The 23,888-nt window shown below is 39.5% G+C and overlaps 1 protein-coding gene and 1 long non-coding RNA gene across 2 annotated transcripts in view; both read left to right on the top strand.

Moving 5' to 3' along the window:
• LOC306883461 (vascular endothelial growth factor A-like) overlaps positions 1–23,888 on the top strand; it is a 40,283-nt gene continuing 16,395 nt past the window's right edge. The window contains exons 1-4 of the mRNA XM_079438740.1: positions 1–904; positions 18,701–18,743; positions 19,972–20,168; positions 21,259–21,332. Coding sequence (XP_079294866.1) covers positions 821–904; positions 18,701–18,743; positions 19,972–20,168; positions 21,259–21,332 — 398 coding nt within the window. The 5' untranslated portion in view covers positions 1–820. The remainder of the gene's footprint in view (positions 905–18,700; positions 18,744–19,971; positions 20,169–21,258; positions 21,333–23,888) is intronic.
• Positions 2,204–6,760, top strand: LOC306883464. The gene is made up of 3 exons (XR_013785356.1): positions 2,204–3,254; positions 4,883–5,447; positions 5,821–6,760. It is a non-coding gene; the product is annotated as an uncharacterized lncRNA (long non-coding RNA).

Genomic DNA, 23,888 nt, shown 5'->3' with positions numbered 1-23,888 from the left:
GCGCCGAGAGTTGCGGAGCGTGTGAGTCCTGAAGGGCAAATAAGAGACTGGAGAAAACGACCTTAACCGTATCAAGGTGCATTTCTCTCATTCTTATTTCATATAGGCGCATGTACGTTGCATTGCGCATGTTGACAGTATAGATTATGTATATGTCGAACATTTTAATTATAAGATCTTGTGTCTGACAAGCAAAGCGTCATCATGGGTTTTGGTGGGCATGATTTCTCTGGTGACCTACAGTAGCACGGGATGCGCCGCACAAAGCGAGTCTGAAATGCCAGACGGGAGACACCTTCAGGAGGCTCATAACATCGATTCTTGAGGATATATTTATTTGTTACCGGATATATTTCTCTGGACCTTAAGGACGTAGGCTACTCTAGTGCCACCGGGAATACATATAAATGAAATGCGCGGAATGCATGGAAAACTCTCCTGTAAAATAACATATATTGGGATTTATTGTAGCTAGTTATTTATAATAAATACGCCCTACGACCATATTGAGCCTCTCAAAAGCCTGATATTATACTCAAGGAGTCCGTGTTGTCTATTTGTTCATTTACCTACTTTAAAACTTAAGATATTTCATTTTTGTCTTTTTTTTTTCCTCGTTAAGCCATGACAGGGATGACAATTGCCTTGTTTTTTGAGAATCTACTGAGTAAATTGTCATTGCTTGGATTAAAGATGTTGGAGTCGGATGTGAAAGTGGAATAATCATTCATAGAGAATTGACAACTGTAAGGACTGGACGTTGGACCTGCTATATATTATTTACTCAACTATTTCTGACTTTTCTTGGTGAACTCAAACAATGGGGATCAAGCTGAGAGTTATTCTGGGAATGTTTCAGTTCGTCTCACTTACCAGAATACCAACACAATGTGCCAAAACACCGGTAAGAGCATGTTTTTAATTATAATAATAATAATATATTTGTTATAATTAAAAATATTAGACAGTAATAAAAAATTCTTTAAGCTTAAATTGAATTAATTTAACGTCTCTGCCCAGCAGGCACACAACGTCATATGACGTTAATATTAGGTTGGATTTAGGTCGCGACGTCAGGTGACCAAAATTCAATGTCAAGCCAACGTCTAATGACAACGTTGATTTGACGTCCAAGACCGACGTCAATTGACGTTGATATTTAGTTGTTTTCAGGTTGTGTTGGGAAGTAACCAAAATCCAACGTCGAGCCAACGTCTAAAGCCAACGTCATATTGACGTCAAATACTGATATACAGTCGTCGGGTATGGCAACCAAAACCCAACGTCGCCTAGACGTCATAATGGTAACGTCCACACAACGTCAGATTCTAACATCATTTGACGTTGTTTTTAGGTTGTGGCATTAACTAACCAAAATCCAACGTCGAGCCAACGTCTAAAGCCAACGTCATATTGACGTCAAATACTGATATACAGTGGTCAGGTATGGCAACCAAAACCCAACGTCGGCTAGACGTCATAATGGTAACGTCCACACAACGTCAGATTCTAACATCATTTGACGTTGTTTTTAGGTTGTGGCATTAACTAACCAAAATCCAACGTCGAGCCAACGTCTAAAGCCAACGTCATATTGACGTCAAATACTGATGTACAGTGGTCAGGTATGGCAACCAAAACCCAACGTCGGCTAGACGTCATAATGGTAACGTCCACACAACGTCAGATTCTAACATCATTTGACGTTGTTTTTAGGTTGTGGCATTAACTAACCAAAATCCAACGTCGAGCCAACGTCTAAAGCCAACGTCATATTGACGTCAAATACTGATATACAGTCGTCGGTTATGGCAACCAAAACCCAACGTCGCCTAGACGTCACAATGGTAACGTCCACACAACGTCAGATTCTAACATCATTTGACGTTGTTTTTAGGTTGTGGCATTAACTAACCAAAATCCAACGTCGAGCCAACGTCTAAAGCCAACGTCATATTGACGTCAAATACTGATATACAGTGGTCAGGTATGGCAACCAAAACCCAACGTCGCCTAGACGTCATAATGGTAACGTCTACACAACGTCAGATTCTAACATCATTTGACGTTGTTTTTAGGTTGTGGCATTAACTAACCAAAATCCAACGTCGAGCCAACGTCTAAAGCCAACGTCATATTGACGTCAAATACTGATGTACAGTGGTCAGGTATGGCAACCAAAACCCAACGTCGGCTAGACGTCATAATGGTAACGTCCACACAACGTCAGATTCTAACATCATTTGACGTTGTTTTTAGGTTGTGGCATTAACTAACCAAAATCCAACGTCGAGCCAACGTCTAAAGCCAACGTCATATTGACGTCAAATACTGATATACAGTCGTCGGTTATGGCAACCAAAACCCAACGTCGCCTAGACGTCACAATGGTAACGTCCACACAACGTCAGATTCTAACATCATTTGACGTTGTTTTTAGGTTGTGGCATTAACTAACCAAAATCCAACGTCGAGCCAACGTCTAAAGCCAACGTCATATTGACGTCAAATACTGATATACAGTGGTCAGGTATGGCAACCAAAACCCAACGTCGCCTAGACGTCATAATGGTAACGTCCACACAACGTCAGATTCTAACATCATTTGACGTTGTTTTTAGGTTGTGGCATTAACTAACCAAAATCCAACGTCGAGCCAACGTCTAAAGCCAACGTCATATTGACGTCAAATACTGATATACAGTCGTCGGTTATGGCAACCAAAACCCAACGTCGCCTAGACGTCACAATGGTAACGTCCACACAACGTCAGATTCTAACATCATTTGACGTTGTTTTTAGGTTGTGGCATTAACTAACCAAAATCCAACGTCGAGCCAACGTCTAAAGCCAACGTCATATTGACGTCAAATACTGATATACAGTGGTCAGGTATGGCAACCAAAACCCAACGTCGCCTAGACGTCATAATGGTAACGTCCACACAACGTCAGATTCTAACATCATTTGACGTTGTTTTTAGGTTGTGGCATTAACTAACCAAAATCCAACGTCGAGCCAACGTCTAAAGCCAACGTCATATTGACGTCAAATACTGATATACAGTGGTCAGGTATGGCAACCAAAACCCAACGTCGGCTAGACGTCATAATGGTAACGTCTACACAACGTCAGATTCTAACATCATTTGACGTTGTTTTTAGGTTGTGGCATTAACTAACCAAAATCCAACGTCGAGCCAACGTCTAAAGCCAACGTCATATTGACGTCAAATACTGATGTACAGTGGTCAGGTATGGCAACCAAAACCCAACGTCGGCTAGACGTCATAATGGTAACGTCCACACAACGTCAGATTCTAACATCATTTGACGTTGTTTTTAGGTTGTGGCATTAACTAACCAAAATCCAACGTCGAGCCAACGTCTAAAGCCAACGTCATATTGACGTCAAATACTGATGTACAGTGGTCAGGTATGGCAACCAAAACCCAACGTCGGCTAGACGTCATAATGGTAACGTCCACACAACGTCAGATTCTAACATCATTTGACGTTGTTTTTAGGTTGTGGCATTAACTAACCAAAATCCAACGTCGAGCCAACGTCTAAAGCCAACGTCATATTGACGTCAAATACTGATATACAGTCGTCGGTTATGGCAACCAAAACCCAACGTCGCCTAGACGTCACAATGGTAACGTCCACACAACGTCAGATTCTAACATCATTTGACGTTGTTTTTAGGTTGTGGCATTAACTAACCAAAATCCAACGTCGAGCCAACGTCTAAAGCCAACGTCATATTGACGTCAAATACTGATATACAGTGGTCAGGTATGGCAACCAAAACCCAACGTCGCCTAGACGTCATAATGGTAACGTCCACACAACGTCAGATTCTAACATCATTTGACGTTGTTTTTAGGTTGTGGCATTAACTAACCAAAATCCAACGTCGAGCCAACGTCTAAAGCCAACGTCATATTGACGTCAAATACTGATATACAGTGGTCAGGTATGGCAACCAAAACCCAACGTCGGCTAGACGTCATAATGGTAACGTCCACACAACGTCAGATTCTAACATCATTTGACGTTGTTTTTAGGTTGTGGCATTAACTAACCAAAATCCAACGTCGAGCCAACGTCTAAAGCCAACGTCATATTGACGTCAAATACTGATATACAGTCGTCGGTTATGGCAACCAAAACCCAACGTCGCCTAGACGTCACAATGGTAACGTCCACACAACGTCAGATTCTAACATCATTTGACGTTGTTTTTAGGTTGTGGCATTAACTAACCAAAATCCAACGTCGAGCCAACGTCTTCAGCCAACGTCATATTGACGTCAAATACTGATATACAGTGGTCAGGTATGGCAACCAAAACCCAACGTCGGCTAGACGTCATAATGTAACGTCCACACAACGTCAGATTCTAACATCATTTGACGTTGTTTTTAGGTCGTGGCATTAACTAACCAAAATCCAACGTCGAGCCAACGTCTTGAGCCAACGTCATATTGACGTCAAATACTGATATACAGTCGTCAGGTATGGCAACCAAAACCCAACGTCGGCTAGACGTCATAATGGTAACGTCCACACAACGTCAGATTCTAACATCATTTGACGTTGTTTTTAGGTTGTGGCATTAACTAACCAAAATCCAACGTCGAGCCAACGTCTTAAGCCAACGTCATATTGACGTCAAATACTGATATACAGTCGTCAGGTATGGCAACCAAAACCCAACGTCGGCTAGACGTCATAATGGTAACGTCCACACAACGTCAGATTCTAACATCATTTGACGTTGTTTTTAGGTTGTGGCATTAACTAACCAAAATCCAACGTCGAGCCAACGTCTAAAGCCAACGTCATATTGACGTCAAATACTGATATACAGTGGTCAGGTATGGCAACCAAAACCCAACGTCGGCTAGACGTCATAATGGTAACGTCCACACAACGTCAGATTCTAACATCATTTGACGTTGTTTTTAGGTTGTGGCATTAACTAACCAAAATCCAACGTCGAGCCAACGTCTAAAGCCAACGTCATATTGACGTCAAATACTGATATACATTCGTTGGGTATGGCATCCAAAACTCAACGTCGCCTAGACGTCATAATGGTAACGTCCAGACAACGTCAGATTATAAAATCATTTGACGTTGATCTTCAGTTGTTTTTAGGTTGTGGCATTAACTAACCAAAATCCAACGTCGAGCCAACGTCTTAAGCCAACGTCATATTGACGTCAAATACTGATATACAGTCGTCAGGTATGGCATCCAAAACTCAACGTCGCCTAGACGTCATAATGGTAACGTCCACACAACGTCAGATTCTAACATCATTTGATGTTGATCTTCAGTTGTTTTTAGGTTGTGGCATTAACTAACCAAAATCCAACGTCGAGCCAACGTCTCAAGCCAACGTCATACGGACGTCAAATACTGATATACAGTCATCAGGTATGGCAACCAAAACCCAACGTCACCTAGACGTCATAATGGTAACGTCCACACAACGTCAGATTCTAACATCATTTGACGTTGTTTTTAGGTTGTGGCATTAACTAACCAAAATCCAACGTCGAGCCAACTTCTTAAGCCAACGTCATATTGACGTCAAATACTGATATAGAGTCGTCAGGTATGGCAACCAAAACCCAACGTCGCCTAGACGTCATAATGGTAACGTCCACACAACGTCAAATTATAACATAATTTGACGTTGATCTATAGTTAGTATTAGGTTGTGGCAAAAAATAACCAAAATCCAACGTCAAGCCAACATCTTAAGCCAGGTTCATATTGATGTCAAATACTCATATACAGTCGTCAGGTATGGCAACCAAAACCCAACGTCTCCTAGACATCATATTGGTAATGCTCACTCAGTGTCAAACTCTAACATCATTAGATGTTGACTTCACAATCACGTCATACAGCCATCGAAAAATATTGGTATGTTATCTGATCAGAGTATACATTTGTTATTTGTGTGAGAGAAACCCTATATCTACTGAGAAATTTGAAATGAGAAAAAAACAAGAGCATAGAGAAAAGGGTCTGAGAGGACTGGAATGCATACATTCCATGCAATTTGTAGAAAACATACATTCAAATATGGAAAATGTAGAATCCTCAATTTGTCAAATGTGCATGTCTGCGTTATGGAAACACCTTGCTGTGAGGTGACTGCATAACCACGGAGTCATTTGCTGTTGCAAGCAATACAGTGATGAAATGAATAAGAGTACATTCATTATCATAGGCCTCAATTATTGTTGAATTAGTCGCACATCAACATTTCGTTTACATTTTCCCATACCACGAATGCTGTAACAGCATTGCCACTGCAGTCAACAGTGTAATCTGTAGACAAATGTTGCAATTATGACAGTGTTTTTAGTAAGTGTTACTGTGGACAAAGGAATAAACCTAAACCAACAGGTGGTGTAACACTTACAGCAAAGGGTCAGATATAGAAAATGCCACAGTTGTAGGCACAGCTGCATTTAGGCATAAGAGTGGTTATACAGTTGAGGCAAGGGATTTGTTAAAGTTCAAAAGGGTCATCATTGGTCATGTGAATGAAACTGTAATTTACAAGTATAGCCAGACGTGTACACACCTTCTCTGTACTCCTAAACCTAACCCTATTTTAACTATAAATTCATATGGAAATTATAGGTGAATAGTGAATGGCACAGATGTGCCTGCCCCTGGTTGTGAGCATAAGTGAAAACACAATTTTACCAATTACTTACATGTAACAGCCTAAAAAAAAAAAAATCAATACATATTTGCTATCTTTTGTTTAAAACATTTTTTTCTACAGTTACAAAGTTGTTTGACGTCTCTCTATGTTGCTTTGTTCGTGATTGGTTAATCTGAATGTCATCCAGGAATCTGACCAATGACAGCAGGGCACGCCTCCTCCCGCTCAGATTTGAAAGTTCACCTCAGTCGTTACTGCAGCTCTGTTTATCTGCAGTCCTGCTCCGTTCAGTGCTCTAGGAATGGCTTTCACATGATTGTCTCATATCTGACAGATGAGTTATTATTTTGACCGATTTTGAGTTATGCGGTGTCGATTGAGAACACAGACACAATGGCTATGGACACATAATGGAAACACAGAAGGTAAGTACCTCTTATAATTGTTTTTTTGTTACTGTTAAAGTGATATGATAATCGCGATGACATAATCTGTTTCTGTGTTTTGTTATTATGTTTTAATACTGTCCAGATAAGGCTGTGTGACGATGTCTTGGGAATGATTAAAAGTGACTCGTTGTTGTTGTTTTTATATCGCGAAATGTAAATATATCCGCGTAGCGTTAGTACTACAAGTTCTGGAGGTTTATGTAATAGATACATATACATGAATGACAGAATAAATAGCGGGAGCTGGACCTTAATATGAGTTAAGTACTGAAGGCCGCCTTTTGCTGATCTTATTTTTAATAACAGAATGAAATAGTAAAAATAACAATATTGTTATTTTATTGTCAAATAAAATGTCTCACTCTGGAACATGAACAACTGACATGTGTTCAACAGAGAGATCATGAAACCACCTTAAGAATACTATGCAAACCATGCTTTCTGATCCAACTTACTGCTAAGTGTTTGTATAAAGCTGGTGAGTAACGTTAGCCAAACTTTTTGTAAGCCTGTCTGTCTCTGTCAGTAAGTCAACAATTACTATTGTTTTATTAAACCTGTTAAATATTCGTGTGTGTGTGTGTGTGTGTGTGTGTGTGTGTGTGTGTGTGTGTGTGTGTGTTTCCCCTCTCATGGTCCAGAGGTTTTGGGATTGAAAATCTTCTGCCATATGATCTTCTGTAAAAGTGAGTATTCATAATACTTTAATGATCATGTGCCGTTATATGTGAACATGGGCAAAGCAGGCAAACTCTGCACCAAGGCACCACTCTGATTCAAACTTAATTCTTGAGTTTAGCTCACTCAAAATCAAAACTCCCTCATCATTTTCTAACCCTCATGTCTTTTTTAATCTTCTTTTGTGTTCCACAGAAAAAAAAAGTCAGTTATGCAGGTTGGAAAAGACATAAGTGAGTAAATGATGACATCATATTCACCTTATTCTTCACATAAAAATGGCCCATTTATAGATTTTATGGGTCTTGCTTCCAGATATTTTTACTTTTTTAGCTATACAGAACTGCTCGTTTTGCTGCTTGATATTGCAAATTGGTTTGTCATACCATATTATTTTAGTGTATTATCTTAATTATGAACACACTGGTTTGTAATACAAACAGTTTTACTATTTACTGCATGTTGTTATTGTTATTTAAGGCTAATGAACTTGAAGTCTCGCCCAGGCTTACTTCTGCGTTTAGGAATAAGGTGGATGAAGTATGAAGATACTTGAGTAATTTAATGATCTCCTCAAGTACATTTGTTAGACATCACCGACGTGTGATAGAAAAGCAGTGTAAACGGATTAATAATTTTATTAGTTATAAATATACAGGTATTAGCATTTTAGCAATTGATAAAAATATTATATTAATTTTTTTTAGTGTACTAATTGCCATTTTTTACATCTGGGAAAAGTTATTTGTTGTGAATACTCATTTCTTTATTTGTATTTCCTGTAGCTCAAATAGTAGAGCATGGCGCTAGCAACGCCAAGATCATGGGTTCGATTCCCAGGGAAAGCAAGAGCTGATAAAAATGTAGAAACTGTAACTTGAATGCAATGTAAGCCGCTTTGGATAAAAGCGTCTGCTAAATGTAAATGTGTTTATAATTACAAGTAGGTTTAACTTGTAACTTGCTCAAGGGTACCTCAAGCCCTGTTTACACTAGTGGGTTTCCTGCCAGGACTGAGACTCGAACCCATGACCTTCAGACTACAAGTCTGCCTCTCTAACCATTAGGTCACAGCTAAATAATTAAATTAGTCAGAATATCTCATAATGTCAAATGTTGTTTAAAGAAAAGGTACACAAATGGAATCCTCCTTTTTAAGGACTTTTCAATAAATCTGTTGTCTTTTTTTTTTTGCATTTATTTAACCCCCAGATGCAGCAAGGATCCATCTGATTACTTCAGATTTGGAGGACTGCTCTTTATCTACTGTGTCTGTCACTTCTGGTGCAGAATCATGGACCTTTATTTGTATGTTTTGATTTTACTTTTTATTACACTTGTGTAGCTAGTATTCAGGATTAAAATACAATGTAATTTTTTTCCACATATATTATCAGAGCTATATTGGAGCCCAAAAGGGTCAATAGAATATTGATAAAAACACTATAAACCTGATTGGGATAATACAAGCTAAAGTACAGTTCCCTGCACAATCTTTTTAAAATAAAAAAATTATGATACTAACCCTAATTTTTTCAATTGCTTCTCAAGAATTCCTCTTCAGGAAATTTGTTTACACAAATTTACATCTGAATAATGAAACAGTTTTAAAGAGATACTCCACCCCAAAATGAAAATTTTGTCATTAATCAATTACCACCATGTCGTTCCAAACCCATAAAAGCTTTGTTCGTCTTCTGAATACAATTTAAGATATTTTGGATGAAACAGCGCATCCCTGTGTCAAGGCTGATACAGAAGAGTGTATGTGTTTTGCGTCCAGGGCATAATCTCCAAAATGGCGCTGTGCTGATGCAGAGGAGACGTTACGGTGCCTAATTGTTGAATAAAGTCATTATTTTTGTTGTATTTCTATATAAAAAGTATTCTCATCGCTTCATAACATTACATAACATATTCTGACAATGTGTTTCATACTTTTCTGGACCTTGACAGTGTAATTTACTTGGCAGTCAATGGGACAGACACAAGCCTCCCGGGTTTCATCCAAAATATCTTAAATTGTGTTCCGAAGATGAATGAAGCTTTTACAGGCTTGGAACAACATGGGGGTAAGTGATTAATGACAATTTTCATTTTGGGGTGGAGTATCCCTTTAAGCCTGGAATACACTACACGACTTTTAAAAATCTGAACAGCTTTTTAAATCACCAGGCATCATACACTTACCGATTTTGTAAATAATGACAAAGGAAAGCTGGGCATCATATATAATTAGGCCTGGAATACACTACACGTTTTTTGTCCTGATTTTCCGCCAATTTACAGTCTGGAGAAGTTGACACTAGTTGCCGAAAGTCAGAGCCAGTCTGTAGATTTGATAGTCACAGACTCCGGTTTTTTAGCTTCAGACTCAGATTCTATCCAGTTGGAGGATATCAAAAATGTTTGATATTTTCAGCCGATTTTAGAACGTATATTGTTTCCATTTGTCACGCGTCTCCAAGGCTCATGTTTCTGAGTGAGTTTGTTGTGCTCGGAACAACTTTAAAGTCTGGTAGTGTATGATCCTCGGTCATGTTGTGTATGATGCCCAGTTTTCCTTTGTCACGATTTACAAAGTCAGTATATAGCCAGGTCCATAAATATTGGGACATCAACACAATTCTAACATTTTTGGCTCTATACGCCACCACAATGGATTTCAAATGAAACGAACAAGATGTGCTTTAACTGCAGACTGTCAGCTTTAATTTGAGGGTATTTACATCCAAATCAGGTGAACGGTGTAGGAATTACAACAGTTTGTATATGTGCCTCCCACTTGTTAAGGGACCAAAAGTAATGGGACAGAATAATAATCAAATCAAACTTTCACTTTTTAATACTTGGTTGCAAATCCTTTGCAGTCAATTACAGCCTGAAGTCTGGAATGCATAGACATCACCAGACGCTGGGTTTCATCCCTGGTGATGCTCTGCCAGGCCTCTACTGCAACCGTCTTCAGTTCCTGCTTGTTCTTGGGGCATTTTCCCTTCAGTTTGGTCTTCAGCAAGTGAAATGGATGCTCAATCGGATTCAGGTCAGGTGATTGACTTGGCCATTGCATAACAGTCCACTTCTTTCCCTTCAAAAACTCTTTGGTTGCTTTTGCAGTATGCTTTGGGTCATTGTCCATCTGCACTGTGAAGCGCCGTCCAGTGAGTTCTGAAGCATTTGGCTGAATATGAGCAGATAATATTGCCCGAAACACTTAAGAATTCATCCTGCTGCTTTTGTCAGCAGTCACATCATCAATAAATACAAGAGAACCAGTTCCACTGGCAGCCATACATGCCAACGCCATGACACTACCACCACCATGCTTCACTGATGAGGTGGTATGCTTAGGATCATGAACAGTTCCTTTCCTTCTCCATACTCTTCTCTTCCCATCACTCTGGTACAAGTTGATCTTGGTCTCATCTGTCCATAGGATGTTGTTCCAGAACTGTGAAGGCTTTTTTCGATGCCGTTTGGCAAACTCTAATCTGGCCTTCCTGTTTTTGAGGCTCACCAATGGTTTACATCTTGTGGTGAACCCTCTGTATTCACTCTGGTGAAGTCTTCTCTTGATTGTTGACTTTGACACACATACACCTACCTCCTGGAGAGTGTTCTTGATCTGGCCAACTGTTGTGAAGGGTGTTTTCTTCACCAGGGAAAGAATTCTTTGGTCATCCACCACAGTTGTTTTCCGTGGTCTTCCGGGTCTTTTGGTGTTGCTGAACTCACCGGTGCGTTCCTTCTTTTTAAGAATGTTCCAAACAGTTGTTTTGGCCACGCCTAATGTTTTTGCCATCTCTCTGATGGGTTTGTTTTGTTTTTTCAGCCTAATGATGGCTTGCTTCACTGATAGTGACAGCTCTTTGGATCTCATCTTGACAGTTGACAGCAACAGATTCCAAATGCAAATAGCACACTTGAAATTAACTCTGGACATTTTATCTGCTCCTTGTAATTGGGATAGTGAGGGAGTAACACACACCTGGCCATGGAACAGCTGAGAAGCCAATTGTCCCATTACTTTTGGTCCCTTAACAAGTGGGAGGCACATATGCAAACTGTTGTAATTGTAAATTGTAAATGTAAATACCCTCAAATTAAAGCTGACAGTCTGCAGTTAAAGCACATCTTGTTCGTTTCATTTGAAATCCATTGTGGTGGTGTATAGAGCCAAAAATGTTAGAATTGTGTCGATGTCCCAATATTTATGGACCTGACTGTATGTATGATGCCTAGTGTTTTAAAAATCTGTTCAGATTTGAAAAGTCATGTAGTGTAATCCAGCCTTTAGAATTAATAGTCGTTTGAAACTTGTAGATGTTTTGTATTTCTTGTGCTGAGAATATTTAATTCAACTCATTAACTTCTCATCAAACTGTTCTGTTAATTGGTGCAGTATTTTAAATGTTGAAATGTATTTGAAATGTATTTCCTTTCAAATTTGCACTGTTTTACTTCAAAAACTGAATGATTGCATTTTCAGTTTTGTACAGTATATGTAGAGACTTTGTATTTTGTCTTTCAAAATAAAACTTTTATTAATTTACAATTGTCAGCATCCTTTAACACTATAATTTTTTGTTTTTTAATAAGCTGTAAAATAAGAAGTGTTTCTCTGTAGAACGTTTAGGCTAGTATTTTACTTTTAGCACTTTATTGAATGCGTTTGATCATAATAATCTAGGAAAATCTGTGAAAGGACAGTGTTCCTCTGTACACGGTTTAGTGATATCACTTTATTTAATTGGTCAGTAAAAAATCCATAAAGTAAGTTTTACACTGTTAAAAAAATAAAGAAACGGTCAAATGACTGGCAGTAACGGTTGCCAAACAAAAAACATAAAACTGAAGTAAATAAAAAAATGGGACAAACCACGCTCATATCGATGTAATGTGGAATACCATTCATATGCCTTAAATACGGGATGATTCTATGTTAATGTCAAGCCTTGTTTGCAAATGTGTGCTAATATTGCCAACTTACAAAATAATGACAGACTGCTGATATTACTGAACTCATACTGTGAAATATCCCAAAACATTGCTTTTGGTACCATATAAGAGTCATAATTTGCTCAGTCAGTTGTTTGTTCTCTCACTTTTGTGTACATACAACAGACCCAAGTGAATGATTAGAGATTTTTCCTCACTGCCTTTTAGCATTAACACCAGGAAGGTTTTAGGTTTCGCAATATCAGTTTTGTCTTCAGAAGATAAAAGCATAGCAATTTGGGTGGGCCCATGATCTTCCATCTAGCACCACAGTACAACCAATGTGACATCTACATTAGATATGACAAACCTAACACAAACTATAACAAGCGGTTCATAATGTGTTATGTATAATTAATTATTTGGACATTTAACTCCTCTTCCTTTTGTATTCACAGGTTGATAACAAATGTGGTAATGGCCAGTTTCGATAGGGATGTAATGCAGTGTTTGTCCACTGTTGGAGGCTGACAAAAATCAGGTTGACATCAGAACTTAATGTAAGATTGACCTCAACCTCTAATGTTGGATAGATGTTGCATTTTTCATTTTCACCCAAAATACAACATCTGTCCAACGTTGGGTTCTGACGTTGGGTTCTGACATCAATTTGACGTTGGGTTCTGACGTCAACCTGATTTTCATTTTCAACCAAAATACAACGTCTGTCCAACGTTGGGTTCTGACGTCAATCTGACGTTGGGTTCTGACGTCAACCTGATTTTCATTTTCAACCAAAATACAACGTCTGTCCAACGTTGGGTTCTGACATCAATCTGACGTTGGGTTCTGACGTCAACCCGATTTTCATTTTCAACCAAAATACAACGTCTGTCCAACGTCGGAGATTGACGTCAATTTGACGTTGGGTTTTGACATCAGTCTGACGTTGGATTCTGACGTCAACCCAATTTTCATTTTCAACCAAAATACAACGTCTGTCCAACGTCGGAGATTGACGTCAATCTGACGTTGGGTTCTGACATCAGCCTGACGTTGGGTTCTGACGTCAACCCGATTTTCATTTTCAACCAAAATGCAACGTCTGTCCAACGTTGGAGATTGACGTCAATCTGACGTTGGATTCTGACGTCAACCCGATTTTCATTTTCAACCAAAATACAACGTCTGTCCAACGTTGGAGATTGACGTCAATCTGACGTTGGGTTCTGACATCATTCTGACGTTGGGTTCTGACGTCAACCTGATTTTCATTTTCAACCAAAATACAACGTCTGTCCAACATTGGGTTCTGACGTTGGGTTCTGACATCAATCTGACGTTGGGTTCTGACGTCAACCCGATTTTCATTTTCAACCAAAATACAACGTCTGTCCAACGTCGGAGATTGACGTCAATTTGACGTTGGGTTTTGACATCAGTCTGACGTTGGATTCTGACGTCAACCCGATTTTCATTTTCAACCAAAATACAACGTCTGTCCAACGTCGGAGATTGACGTCAATCTGACGTTGGGTTCTGACATCAGCCTGACGTTGGGTTCTGACGTCAACCCGATTTTCATTTTCAACCAAAATGCAACGTCTGTCCAACGTTGGAGATTGACGTCAATCTGACGTTGGGTTCTGACGTCAACCCGATTTTCATTTTCAACCAAAATACAACGTCTGTCCAACGTTGGAGATTGACGTCAATCTGACGTTGGGTTCTGACATCATTCTGACGTTGGGTTCTGACGTCAACCCGATTTTCATTTTCAACCAAAATGCAACGTCTGTCCAACGTCGGAGATTGACGTCAATCTGACGTTGGGTTCTGACGTCAACCCGATTTTCATTTTCAACCAAAATGCAACGTCTGTCCAACGTCGGAGATTGACGTCAATCTGACGTTGGGTTCTGACGTCAACCCGATTTTCATTTTCAACCAAAATGCAACGTCTGTCCAACGTCGGAGATTGACGTCAATCTGACGTTGGGTTCTGACGTCAACCCGATTTTCATTTTCAACCAAAATACAACGTCTGTCCAACGTTGGAGATTGACATCAATCTGACGTTGGGTTCCGACGTCAATCTGACGTTGGGTTCTGACGTCAATTTGACGTTGGGTTCTGACGTCAACCCGATTTTCACTTTCAACCAAAATACAACGTCTCTCCGACGTTGGGTTCTGACGTCAATCTGACGTTGGGTTCTGACGTCAACCCGATTTTCACTTTCAACCAAAATACAACGTCTCTCCGACGTTGGGTTCCGACGTCAATCTGACGTTGGGTTCCGACGTCAATCTGACGTTGGGTTCTGACATCAATCTGACGTTGGGTTCTGACGTCAACCCGATTTTCACTTTCAACCAAAATACAACGTCTCTCCGACGTTGGGGTCCAACGTCAATCTGACGTCATATTGACGTCCGGTGCCTGCTGGGTGGTCTGGCTGTCTTTTATCACACACTTGATAAGTATCTTTTAATTCCTCACTATTGCTTGTAAAATGCACTTTATAGAGCTGAGTTAATGCGCAACACTCTTCTGGGCATTTATGTGTTGAAATAACCTGACGGTCGTTGACGTTTGGTAGGATGGGAAAGGTGCTGCTTTTAAAGATAAAAGCCACTAATTAAGTTATCAGTTGACAAATGTTTTGTGTTTAGTGTTTTCTGGGGGTGTGGCCTGTATTATAATATTAATACAATGTGGTGCATTCATAGTATAAATTAATTAAATACATCTAATTTAATATGCTCATAATATTTTATGTATTTTATTTTATTTTGGGGTGTAAATAATATGTGCTTATTAAAAATATATATTTTAGGCTAAAATATTGAATTATTATACATGTATTGTATTATGTTTGTTTATCCTAAACACTTTTTTTGTCTGGGTCTCAGAAGGAGACAGTGACGCACGTCTTTTCTTTAAACAAGCTTTTGTCAACATTACAGCCAGTAGGCTATACGACACCTATTGCTAGCACCAATAGCGTTGCGAGATGATATAGTAGCATATGAAGGCAGAATGCACTGAATTTGCGCTTCTCCGTTATTCGTAAGCGCAGCGGTATGTGGTCGGTGTACGTGTGACCGGAGCTCTGCTTTATGGATGCATATCATAAGTCTTCGTAATGATGCAGCTCCACTCATCGTTTGTCCTGTCGTGTTTAGCCGAAACTTGGTTTATTTATTTTAGACTGCAGTTTGGCTCTAGTATATTTAATTTGATGATGCTGGAGATGCTGTGAAATGTAAACCTTCCCAAATGTTGCATTGCATGCTGCCATTCTTTGTGTAGTGCATGGTAAGGTATGGCATGATTTTCAGAAGTCTAACCTTGTGACCTTTAGGTTTCTCGTCACGTGCACAATGATGTTGAAGTTGCTATTGCCAGGTGGGCAGTGATCAGGGTTGCCAGGTCCTTGACAAATTTTCTGCCCAAAGCTGATTTAAAACCCGCCCAAACTACACTGGAAAAATAAGCTTAAATAGTTTTCACTTAGAAATTGCTAGTAAATTTCACAAGTAACTACAAAGAATAACCAACAACAAGTGAATTAAGCAAGAAATTTTGAAATATAAAGACGGAAATAGTATTATCTTGTAAAAAAGAAAAACTCCAATATTCTTAGTTTGGAACTTCAAAAAAGCCAAAAAAAAAACATTATTTATTCCTTCTATTTGGCACTTTTAATTCTTCCATTGCTTTTTTGCTGATTTTTAATTTTCAGCTGTTTTTTCTAGATAATTTGCTTAAAATGTGAGTAACAAAAATAAATAACACTGTCACGGTGTGATACACTGACATAGCCATCCATAAAATGCTGTCAATGAGTTTTTGCCTTAAAAAACATGCTGTCCTTTTACTTTCCCGGTTATTGTATGTGTACAAACATTGTAGTTTGTACACATACAATAAACTCAATATTTTCTTTTCATTCGCTCTTCTTTCCATAGTCACTCTTGTTTTGTCTTCACACGAGCATCATTGCGCAATTAATCCATAATGCCAAACTCAGTTAACCCGCCTGAAAATCCAATTCCTGATGTGGGCGAAACTCACATAATCTTGTGAGGTGACATCAAACATGCCCCCCATATTTTCTCCTTATACTTGAAGTCCTTAGGTTGCCAGATATTAATTTAAATGATCAATACACATAAAGTAAAGATAGTAAAACATAGTAAAAAGATCTATCTTCATTGTTCTTTGTCTACAGAAAAACTTTTTGCAGCTCCGGTACATTAAAAAACTAGGCCAAAAAACTTTCCCGCAACTGCATTTTTATAATAGCGCAAATGTGTGGGAAAATCGCAACTCTGGCAACACTGATGGTGATGTCTAGCATTTTGCTGTTTGCAATCCAGCATGTGTAGTGCAGTCTGAGAGCACTAGTGAAAATATATCATGCTTTTTTGTTTCAAATGACATTATCAGCATATTAATTTAAATGAGTGGATATTAAACAATATAGGTGAATTTCAGAAAATCTTAGTATTTGGTTTGTCTCCTTTTGCTTTAATGATTACAGTATTATTAACTGACATGAGTAAAACCTGATGATTGTGTTCTCCAGCATGATTTAAGATGATTCAAAGAGAATCTTGTGTTTCAAAGAGAATTTCTCATGCTTAATGTCAGAAATTGGTTCTATTCAATTAATGACCTAGAAATACATTGTAAAAAAAAAAATTCTGGAAGTTAATTAAGTTAATTTGAAGTAAATTAAACAAGGATTACTGGAGTATGTATTAGAAAACACTATCTCAGTCTTTCTACTTGAGAATTTCACATTCAATTCAATGTTTTTCCATGTGTGTGTAATCATTTACTAGCAATTTCTGGGTTACAAAACAACACCAAATTTTTATCAGTGAGGTCCAGAGTTTTACATCATGATATATCTCTAATTTTAATTCTTGAATTTCTAAAATATTCTGTTTATTTTCAGTTAAAAAAAAAAAACATTCTGTGTGGTCTTGGATCAGCTGTAGCAGTGCCTGATACCTGCTGTTCATTTTGAAAACCTCAGTTCTGAAAGCTCAAGTCCATTCACAGATGCCAGACTGACCCACAGGCCTCAGGTGGAGGGGATTGTGGGAGAGCAAGGCAGCTGAGCTGATGATTGGTGCTCAAACTCAAGGGCTCTAGAGAGGGCTGACACAGCCAAATCCAGCCAACTGCTGCTGCAAAAAAAAAGCCTGGCAGCACTGTGATTTTCAGTGTGTGTGCATTTCAGAGAAAGAAAGTGAATGTTAGTGTGTGAAAGTGTGTGTGTGTGCCAGTCGCCTTGCCAGCTCTGAGCTGGCTGCTGTATTTCACAATGGCACCGAGGCAGGAAGTAGATGAGGAATTGACTGACTCAACCCTCATATTGCAACACAGAATCAGCTGATGCCTCTCCGCACATCACCGCCGTGCAATGATCTCCCTGTTTTCTGATTAAAATTGCACTTAATTACATTAAACCTTTATTTGATGTCATCATTACAGAATAAATGCACAGAAACAGGGTATAAACTGAATGTGCTGGCCTATATCAGTGTAAAATCACCTATAATACGATTGTCACGCATGCTTAGAAAAACTACCCACACAGTAAGCAGTCAGAAATGGGACAAGGAAGCCATGTATGTATGTGTTGTTTGCGCTGCAGTGCAAAGTCTGCTTTCTCCCTCAGCGGTGACCTTGTTCCAGTGCGCGGACCTCGCCGTATTAGGGGCGTGTTTGTGTGAACGTGTGCTAACATCCACTTTTATGCTGCTCTGGCACAAATAAAGACTAGAAATGCATTATAAGAAAATGTTCTCAGCATTATGTTAACTGGAATCAGCTCTTCATGGCACCATAGTGTGTGCTTTTGTTATTGTCTTTGCTGTATGTTGTGTCTGACGCTTTGTCTGTGTCCTTTCCTCTAGTCAGACCACTGGATGCCAACAGAGAGGCATAAATCTGGAGAAGGTATTGAGCCTTGCTTTCTTTTGTTATCTTATTCTCATAGGTGCATTACTGATTTACTGAGGTTATATACTATATGATAAAACTGAGTAATATAATAAAATGACTCATTCTGGTCCTCAGTGCTCATGGCAAAATACCTGTTTGGCAGCTACTGTGTCATTACATTTCACCCATAAAAGCCACCTACAGCAAAAGTTCATTTTCTTTTGTTTTAAAGAAATACTTTAATTAATCAAGGATGCATTAAATGAACCAAAAGTGACAGTAAAGATATTTGATGTTACAGTCACAGTATAAATTACATTTTGAAATATACTCAAATATAATTATTATTAAACAGTTATTTTAAATTATAATAATATTTCACAATATTACTGTTGTTATATTAGCAACTTTTGTACGGTAGCATGTTAACCTTGATTTCAGCAACTATTTATTTTATTGTAAGTCCACTAAAAGAATCAATAATTTAATTAAAATTGTCTTTAAAGCAATAAAGTACTTAAGCAATGCTATATTGTTTGGAAAGATGTTTTGGAAAGTTTTTGTTTTATATATATATATATTGCATTACAGGTGCATTACAGATTAGTGTATTGGTTTCTTTAAAGTACCATATTGGTGCTATTTAAAGGAATGTTCTGCGTAAAATATAAATTACACTCTATAAACAGCATCTGTGACATGCTGTCAATTACCGCAGGAAATAATTGAAATACTTTAGTTTGTAAAAGCAAAGAAATCTTCATTGACATTGCACTTATTGTACATTTGATGGTGTTGCACCAAGATAAATGTTAAAAATGCATACTATTTTGAAAGTACAATCTGAACTGTTCACATGAGACTGGTGCAAGAGAATCACTTACAAACATTTTGCACCATGTAATGCTTTGCGCACAGACACCAGGCACAGATTGTTTACACTGAGAAAAATCAACCAACAGGAATTCTGTTGATAACACATCTAACAGATATTGCATCAATAATTTAGATCCTTGCATCAATATTTATGTCTATATAAATTTATGTATAATGTATAATCCATTTATACACATGTATAATGTTGTTTTAAATTAATGATGAGGCAGGTTGTCTAATTAACCTTCCAGAATGCATTAATGTAAAGTTTATACAATAGCACGTCACAGATTCTGTGTTGAACGCGGAACATTCCATAAAGAGCGAATGGTCTTTCTCAGTGTTGCTCATTTATTCTCTCTCTCAGTGGTGAGGTGGTTGGATGTGTATCAGAGAAGCGGATGTCATCCCAGAGAAACGCTGGTGGAAGTTTGGCGGGAGTTTCCGTGGGAGACACATCACCTCTTCCTGCCGTCGTGTGTAACGCTTCGCCGCTGTGGAGGCTGCTGCTCCGATGAGGCACTGGAGTGTGTGCCGTCACAAACACACACACTTGTAATGGAGGTACATACATACACAAACCAGTGCACTTAATGCAGAGTTCACAAAGGTGCAGTTCCTCGCATTAATTATGGACGTGTTCCATAAACATTCGACATCCAGTATCTTTTTATTAATAAATGCCATTTATTTTGATATTTAGTTATCTAATGCAATGGGATTCATGCATTCTTAAAATGTGGCTGAATTGTCCAAATACTTTTTATGGACCTCTGTATTTCATTACATTCACCATTGTTCAAAAGTTTGGGGTTGGTGAGATTTTTTTGTATGTTTTTGAAATTTCTTATGTTCACCAAGCCTGCATTTTATTTGGTCAAAATTACAGTAAAAACAGTACTATTGTGAAATATTATTACAATTTGAAATAAATCTTTACTATTTGAATATAACGTATTTATAATTATAATTATAATTTATTCCTGTGACGCAAAGCTGAATTTTTAGCATCATTAATCCAGTCTTCAGTGTCACATGATCCTTTAGAAATCATTCTAATATGTTGATTTGCTGCTTAAGAAACATTTCTTATTATTATTATCAGTGATAAAAACAGTTGAGCGGCTTACTATTTTAAAAGTGTTGTTTAAAAAAAATCTTACTGACACCAAACTTTTGAAAGGTTTTGAAATTCTTTTAATTTCACCACTCACAGAAACACTCATAGAAACCTTTCACACATACATGTACTATTTTACATTAACATGCTTAATGTGGTGGTATACAACACTCATATTACACACTCATTTACATGTATACGGCAATAATGACAAATGTTTAGGGGCAAAGTACCTCCACACACAAACACACCCCATATAATGCAAGATCTCAACCCTCACGGCTTAGTATGGTGAATAAAACATCCAGAAAGACAGCATGAGTTAGTCATACATATTCAGTATGGGTAAATGAAGTCTCTAGTGTAATGGATCAGGTTGGAACCTGGTCACGTACTGTATAGACAGATTGAAGGATAAAAGATGGAGTCATTACTATGCAGAACAGATTGTGCATTTGTGTATGTGTGTGTGTGTGTGTGTGTGTGTTTGTGTATGCATTTAAATACTGACTCCTGCTCCGTTGAACTCCACAGCTCATGAGGACCTCATACATGAAGCATGATCTTGTGCAGCTGCCTTTTATTGAGCATAACCAGTGTGAGTGCAGGTGAGATACATGCTCACACACATACACACAAACTAACCTAGTAATGTCAGTAAGGGCAACATACCATAGACTTATATTCCCTAGTAAAAAAGTAATATATTTAAAATACATCATCTTCATACTAATTTCAAATCTAAAAGTACAATTACAGGGTATTTTTATTAAGCACATAAATAGGGTAGAGTGGGGGGAAGCGTCCCCCTTAAGGACTGTCATTTTTTGCCTGTGAAATGTGTTCAGAAAAATTATCATAGTTTTAGTGACACATAAATTATAAACAAAGTATGAAAAATGTGTCCAAAGTATTATAATATTATAATTATAAATTATAATAGCCTATTTGAAACATTTTGTATGCTAACTGGCTAGCTAGCTACCTGATGCTAACTTGAGGTCATTTTTAAATATAAAATCCAAATATTTTTATTCAACCAACTAGTTAGAATATATTTGATGGAAAAACAAAGGATTTGATGTTCAGAACAGAATAACTACAGTAATTGCTCATTGCCCCCTGGGGGCGTTTTACCCCAGTGACTATGTTTGAGAAAAAATTATGTCATTCTGAAAATATAATTATATTTTTATTAAATAACACGTACTCCCCATCTACAGGCCCTACTGTTCTCATATCATATATAACTGTGATGTTCTACAAAACAGCAAGCTTTAAAACACTTTTTTTCTTACTGCTGAAAATGAGATCATTTACATTACCAGTGTAAGCTTCATGGTGAATACTTACATCACTCTCGTCAATGTAGTCCATAGTTACAATAAAAATTCATCTTGACTTTATCTTGTGGTTATTTTGGGGAAAACGGTGGGGGGTGGGGGGGGGGGTGCATTTTACTCCGCTCTACCCCTATGTAAATGTATTTGTAGTATACTTAGCATGAGATAACGTCTCGGTTACGTACGTAACCCTCGTTCCCTGATGGAGGGAACGACATTAGGGGATTTACTTGGAAGCCCCGACTGCCTCTGATAAGAGAAAACGCCAATGAAATTTGGCTAGTGGATTTTGCATACCTGAGCCACTCCCCGTGCATACGGGTATAAAAGGGCGACAGGTGCATCCACTCATCAGGTTTTCCGCTGAGGAGCCGAGAACGTGTCCCTGGCAACCAGCGATGGTTCGAGATTGTGGCATGGGGACATAACGTCTCCGTTCCCTCCATCAGGGAACGAGGGTTACGTACGTAACCGAGACGTTCCCTATCTGTCGGTCACTACGAGTTATGTCGTGACGACATTAGGGGTCTATGGAAAGTGCCACAACCTGAACCCCGTCACGACCTTGTGGCATGCAGATGTTGACAAGCTAGCGCGTGACAGACAAATGCGATGCGAAGGTCGCAACCTTCCCGTCGCCCCAGCGCAAATTCGCTAACCTTGGTGCCCGCAGGGACCACTGAGTACATTGCTGCTGGAGAAAGCCAAGCCGCTGTTCCTTTCCCCAGAAATCGGAAGGGATTTCGACCTTCTATGAAAGACTGCTTCAAGTCTTTCCTGTTTGTTGTTATAGCCCGGCAGTAACGACGGGGAAGCGAGCCTTCCGGAGAAGGGCGCTACGGAGGCCACACCCTGCCCGAAGGGAGGTAACGTGTGGAGACACTGGTATGGACTGGCCCAAGCCTGGGGCAGTGCTACATACGCCTGGACCCTGGGGCAGATCCTACCTAGGAGAAGGGAGGAAGGCTGCCAGCAGGGCCTGACAGAGCTCTGTCAAAGGGAAGACACGGGTTTACCATGAGGGAAACCGTACCGTGGATGAATACATGTGTGGGATCACCCGAAGGGAATCAGGCTGCACGGGCACCTAGCCGAGTACAGGGGCTGACCGGAGACCCCGGCAAGCTAACACCGGTACTGGGCCTGGCGTCAGACTGCTCCGCCCAGCCTGACTGCCGGGGGTGCTGGAGGAACTCCGCCAGGGTTCGCCGTTCGGGGAACTAACTGGAGGAGAGAATAGGCGCTCGTATCCCCGGGTAAGGGGGAATGGCGCAGCAAGCGTGACACCGGCCAACTCTTCCCGCCACTTACCTGTTACCCAACACACGGGAAGAGACTGGCTCAACGCGGAGACTGTAAAATCTCGCGAAGGTGTTCGGTGTCGCCCAGCCCGCAGCTCTACAGATGTCTGCCAAAGAGGCGCCGTGCGCCAGCGCATAGGAGGAGGCAACACTCCGTGTGGAGTGAGCCCTCACCCCGAGGGGGCACGGCTCGCCTTGGGATTGGTACGTCAAGGCGATGGCATCCACTATCCAGTGGGCCAACCTCTGCTTGGAGACAGCCTTCCCTTTCTGCTGACCTCCGTGGCAGACAAAGAGCTGCTCAGAGCTTCTGAAGCTCCGGGTGCGGTCCACGTATATGCGCAGCGCTCTTACGGGACACAGCAACGTCAAGGCTGGGTCTGCCTCCTCCGAGGGCAGTGCTTGCAGGTTCACCACCTGATCGCGGAAGGGCGTGGTGGGAACCTTAGGCACGTATCCAGGCCGGGGTCTCAGGACAACGTGAGAGTAGGCCGGCCCAAACACAAGGCACTCTTCGCTT

The sequence above is a fragment of the Barbus barbus genome, assembly GCF_936440315.1.
Source record: "Barbus barbus genome assembly, chromosome: 17".
Classification (NCBI taxonomy): Eukaryota; Metazoa; Chordata; class Actinopteri; order Cypriniformes; family Cyprinidae; genus Barbus; species Barbus barbus.
The sequence above is the reverse complement of the archived record's forward strand: the minus strand, read 5'-3'. Positions and strand labels throughout refer to the sequence as shown.